Here is a 6000-nt window from a genome sequence, read left to right as displayed (position 1 = left end):
ACAGGAGTTTGCATTACTATTAAGATAATGAGGAACAAAAAGGTGGGACAATGGATGCTACATTTCTGAAAGGACCCATTTTAAAATTAATTTTAAGTCCTAAACTAACGGATTTACTGTACAGTCTCAGAAAACTCATTTTATGCTCGAAGAATAAGGGCTGTGGTTTGGTGGGGGGAAGAGGAGGGATATGCTTTACTTTTCATAGCAAACAGAGGGTGAATTGAACCTTACCTATGGAGTCATAACTGGTACCTGAAAATAATCTCGCAGATTAACACTGATACCCAGTTTGGAAAAATGTTAGTGCTTTTGAAATTCTGTACGATGCTAAAAGAAACTAAATGACTTGGGGAAGCAACAAGGTCCAGTAGAAAGGGCAAAGACTAAGACAGGAGACCTGGGATTTCATTTCTAGCTTTGTCACTGACTCACTGTGTAACTTCAGATTCTGTGTCTTAGTTTTTCTATATGTAAACTGGTGATAAAATACTTAAACTAATTTACAAAGTACTTTGAATGAAACATATGAGCATAAATATTTTTAAAAACTGTTCTATGCTTTGCTGGAAGCCCCTATATGATTTTGGCCAAATGTTACTGTTTAGAAAAAGGTCAAGAGGATGATACTATGTCAATACCTATAGCAACTTCTGCTTTATAAGAATCTTCATCTATATGTAAACATAGAATAGCACATCTGTAAAGCTTATGATTAGTTCTTTGACAGGATGTTGCAACAAAAGGTACACATGAAATAAAAAAAGAAATCAGTTAATGATTTTTATTACATTTCAGTGCTTCATAAAATAAATATGGTATATAATATCAAACAGTGAGAAATAAAGCACAAGCATGAAAAGCATGGTAACCGAAAAATTACTGATATAATAGTGTTTAATACTTAGCACTTTAGAAATCATAAAGCCTTTAGTTATTTACACGCAACCAGCTATCTAACAAAATTTACAAAGTTGTAGCAGTCTATTTAAAAAGTATTGGTGGGGGGGAGGGGGGACTGAAAAGACTGCAATGGAAGACCTTCACTTTGCTCTAACTAGCATTTTATCACGTACCCTATTTTCCCCCTTATGTACAAGACTCAGTTTATAACTCATTATTTGTAAAGTTTATTTAATAATTACACTGTATCGTATTTTAGAGCTTCAGTTTTATATCTACGATTCAAATGGCGCCCTCTGCACTAAAAGACATATATTCAAGTAACACTTTGAATAAAAGTAAACATGTGCAAACCAAAGTTATAAACCTACAAAATCCTCAGGTAGTAGTGTCAAAGTATGATGTAGTAGGAACATGCTAATGGATAAGTTATGTTGTAGCTACAGCACTCTAGTTGCTTTAAAGCATGGATATAAAAGGGAAACAAGAGCTTTAACAAATAAAACTGCAAATATGTCCTGTTGCCCCCAAAACAAAAATTTGATCCGCTGAACACCAAAGATTTTTAAGGTCATAACTCAAGATTTAATATTTCAACATGAAAAGAAATCAAAGCCATTTGACTTCTTTGGGCTTTTGAAACAAATGCAAATTTCTGTTCAAAAATTGCTTTTAAATGAGAAAACAAACCAATATATATTAATATATATCACCCCAAATTAAAAAAAAAAAAAATGTACACACTCTTCATTTTAGAGCATGCTGCTCATTCAGAATAAAGACAGGACAAAGAAAGTAGAATTACATTTCATGACATAATAAAAACATTAAAATTTGTGATCTTTAAGTGCACCATCATACAGGAGTAACGTGCTCAGTGGAAATGTTCTACATCTACCAGAATCTGTCTTTATTAAAGCAAACAAATCTTTAGGACACTACCTGAAACTGAAATAATGATAACTGTGCTCCATTCAGCTTGCCTCAAGTTTCAGTCAGGCATATTCCAGCTATTAGCACCTGTATGCTTCTTCATGATTGTGTTCCAGAAATAGTCATCTTTAAATTTGCAAACGTTATTTTTAAAAAAAGACAGACTTTGCAATCTTTCAGTGCTTATAGTGAACAGATACTGTACGTAAACTTTGTTCTGAGCAGCATGGGCTGGGGCTTTTTCAGAAATCTGAGCACTGAACTTAACGTTGGCAGCAGATACAGTACAACAATCTGATATACTATACAATTCCTCAAAAAGATTCTCACAGAATGATTTTCCCTAAGGAACATTAAAAAACAAAAACAACAACAAAAAAAAAAACTCACTTCCCAAGATCTGTTCTCAATTCTTCTACTGAAGTTCAGAGCTTGCCAACTTTAAGAGTGATGGGGAAAAAAGAGGAAATGAGGTGGAGAGAAAAACAAACTAAATTATTTCCAATTTGTACATACAAAGAGCTTCAAGTAAAAGGAAATCCACTGATTAAAGATCTTGCTACATGCAGTCTCTCATTTGAAAGCCTCAGTAGTTAGCATTGGGCGTAACAGCAGATTTATCATTCATAAAAAAACACTGGCAATGTTCCTTCATTCTTATTTACTTGCATCCATGGCTTTTGTTTAGAAGCCTCTTAAAAAATATGTATGGTTCTGCACATTTCATACCCAACTGGAGGAAAATGATAACCATTTCTTCTTTCAACGTAATCCCATTCAGCAATCTTCTCCCCCAAAAATTCAGTGTCATTTACGAGTCTGAGTCTTCTTTGGCACTGCAGGTCGCTTGGCTTGCCACAAATAGTTATGAATAGTAAGAGCATCCACGCTGACAGACATGGTTTTGGCTGGAATTACGTTAAACTGTTTTCTGTCTGAGCTATACTTATAAAGCTTGTCAATCATTTTCTTGTTGATGCTCTTTGGCCCTGTTCCAGTCAGCTTGTAGATTTCTTCAGTGTCAGGGTAGTAGCAGTAAAGTGCTCTAAACTGGCAGCCAGCATCACGGAACAAAATAATGTAGTGGTTGGCATCACACTTCTCTAGTTCCTGTATTTAAAAAAAAAAAAAAAAAAAAAAAAAAAAAATGCTTAGGACTGTTCATAAAGAAGACTAACAAACAATACTGAGTACTCAGTAAATTAAAGTATGAAGACTAAAAGTTGCTTAATTTGGAATTCTTGAATGTTAAACATTTAAAATAGTGTTTTCTGCTGTTTGTCCCCCCTCCACCCCTGCCCCCCCCAATGACCTCTGACACTGGAAGCTGGGTTTTCCAGATATAACAGTAATACAGAGCACAGGAGATGCTGATCTGCCACGTATCAATATAATGTAATATTGGAGACAAGGAGAATTCATGACCCAGAAAGAACTCAACTATTAAAAGAGGAATCTCCAAGCTAAAAGCAATGAGATGCAAAAACCTCATCAAATTGGGGACAGAACACTTTCTTGTCAACAATTTTCACTATGCTTCTGCTTATTTTATTTTTAAATTTGACAATATTAAGTTTAGAATAAACTTCTGTGTAATAGGATTTTTTTTCAGAAGGACAAAAAGGGAAAAAACAGTACCATTCAATATACAAACAGCGATCTAATTAACTGAATTTCTTCCGTATTTGACATTAATCAGCATAGAAACTATACACTGCAATGATAGTATATTGCAGGGCTAGGCAACCTATGGCATGGGTGCCGAAGGCGGCACGCGAGCTGAATTTCAGTGGCACTCATACTGCCTGGGTCCTGGTCACTGGTCCGGGGAGGGCTCTGCATTTTATTCAATTTTAAATGAAGGTTCTTAAACATTTTAAAAACCTGGTTTACTTTACATACAACAATAGTTTAGTTATATATTATAGACTTGTAGAAAAAGACCTTTTAAGAACATTAAAACGTATTACTGGCATGTGAAACCTTAAATCAGAGTGAATGAATGAAGACTCGGCAAACCACTTCGGAAAGGTTGCCAACCCGTGGTATTTTGCTTAAGACACAGTGATTGGATACAATAATTACATTAGCTACAGCAGGGGTCAGCAACCTATGGCACATGTGCCAAAGATGGCACGCGAGACGATTTTTAATGGCATGCAGCATGCCATTTAAAATCCTGCCCTGCCCTGCCCTGCCCAGCCCGGCCTGCTTTTCTGCCCCTCCGGGGGGGGAGGGGGCTGGAGAAGTGGAGGAGGCAGAAGCATAGGCGTGCACACAGGGTGCGACAAGCCGCCGGCCCCTCCCCTGCCTTCCCCTCTCCCCTGGAGCCCTGCCCTGAGGAGGCGGGACTGCGCACTCCTGTGGGGCAGTGTTTGGCTCCGTGGGGAGGCAGACACGCTTTCCCCTCCCCGGAGCCATGCCACTACACGTGCAGCACTCTGAGGGGCGGGGCTGCCTGTTCCCATGGGGCAGTGCATCTTGCTCTGCACAGAGCAGAACGTGCTGCTAGGAGCTTCATGGTAAGGGGTCCGGGGCTAGGGGGGTTGGGTAAGGAGTGGGAGCAGTCAGGGGACAGGGAGCAGGGTGGGTTGGACAGGGGGTAGGATCCCGGGCGGGGTGGTTAGGAGTGGGGGGGGGCTCTCTGGAGGGGGCAGTCAGGGCAGGGGTGGATGGGGCATGAGAGTCCTGAGGTCTGTCCGGGTGGAGTGGGGGGAAAATAGGGTCAGGGCAGTCAGGGGACAAGGAGGGTCGGGGAGGGGGAGTCTCTGGAAGGGGTGGTCTGAGGACAAGGAGCTGGGGAGGTTGGATGATCAGGAGTTCTTGCGGGCGTCAGGGGTGTGGAGAGGGGGGGGCAGGCAGGGAGCAGGAGGGGTTGTATGGGTCGGGAGTTTCTGGGGCCTGTCGGGGCGGGGAGCGATGGATAGGCATGGGAGGTCTCAGGGGTCTGGTAGGAAGTAGGAATGAGTGATGAGGGCAGGGCCCTGCCCTGAGCCCTGTTACCCCCCCTCATACATACCCACCTCTGCTTGACTCCCTCACCCCCCCATGACCCCAGCCCTGACTGGCACCCCACGCATACCCAGCCCCCCCTCCCCGTCCTACACCTGCACCCCATCACATGCCCCAGCCTCTGCCCTGACTCTTGTACCCCGCACATACCCAATCCCACCTGAGCACCAAACGGGAGCTCCTGCACACACACCACACACCACACACACACACACCCACAAACACACGCATTCCCACGTGCACCCTCACACAAATGGGAGTGCCCAGGTAAGTGCCCCACACACAAACCTTCCTGCCACAACCTTACACGTCCGTCCCTCCCCCACCCCCCCCCCCGTCATTCTAGCTCTTGGCGAGACCTTTCACCCCAGCCCATGTGCACAGTCACTCCACTCAGCTCAGTGCAGTGGAGGAACAGAATGGGCCAGAACAGGGAGAAAGGTAGGTACCACTGTAATGTGCGACAGGCCGGGACCCCAGACCGCAGCCGGCTGAGCGAGTCCGCAGCGCGTATCCGGTTGCAGAAGCCAGAGGATAGAAACTCCTTGAAGGCAGCATGGGCTGTGCCGCTCATCCCACTAGCTGGCTAGGTCCGTCCGCCGGCCTTATCGACTCAGACTCTGACTGGAAGGACCTTGAGAAGTCATTGAGTCCAGTCCCTGACCTCGTGGGCAGGATCAAATACTGTCTCTAGACCATCCCTAAAGACATTTATCTAACCTACTCTTAAATATCTCCAGAGATGGAGATTCCACAACCTCCCTAGGCAATTTATTCCAGTGTTTAACTACCCTGACAGTTAGGAACTTTTTCCTAATGTCCAGCCTAAATCTCCCTTGCTGCAGTTTAAGCCCATTGCTTCTTGTTCTATCATTAGAGGCTAAGGTGAACAAGTTTTCTCCCTCCTTCCTCGCACAGCCAGCTGCCGGTCTGGGGTTCTGGCTGCCAGACCCTTGCCAGCCGGGGTCCCAGCAGCAGGCCCCGCTCAGCCCCCTGCCAGCCTAGGTGAACAGAACCCCAGCCCAGCATCGGGCTGAGCAGGCCAGCGGTGTAAGAGCAACATTTTAATTTTAAATGAAGCTTCTTAAACATTTTGAAAACCTTGTTTATTTTACAATACAACACTAGTTTAGCTATATAATATATATTAAA

General features: G+C 43.2%; 1 protein-coding gene across 3 annotated transcripts in view; it reads right to left on the bottom strand.

The window, feature by feature from the left end:
• Positions 1-753: 753 nt before the first annotated feature.
• Positions 754-6000, bottom strand: part of CAMSAP1 (calmodulin regulated spectrin associated protein 1) — a 43997-nt gene continuing 38750 nt past the window's right edge. For all 3 annotated transcript variants that reach the window (XM_032767490.2, XM_032767491.2, XM_032767492.2), the window contains one exon: positions 754-2946. In XM_032767490.2, the coding sequence (XP_032623381.1) occupies positions 2644-2946 (303 nt within the window). In that variant the 3' untranslated portion in view covers positions 754-2643. The remainder of the gene's footprint in view (positions 2947-6000) is intronic.

This window comes from Chelonoidis abingdonii, chromosome 24 (assembly GCF_003597395.2).
Source record: "Chelonoidis abingdonii isolate Lonesome George chromosome 24, CheloAbing_2.0, whole genome shotgun sequence".
NCBI lineage: Eukaryota > Metazoa > Chordata > Testudines > Testudinidae > Chelonoidis > Chelonoidis abingdonii.
Note: the sequence above shows the minus strand (reverse complement) of the source record. Positions and strands in the feature narration are given on the sequence as shown.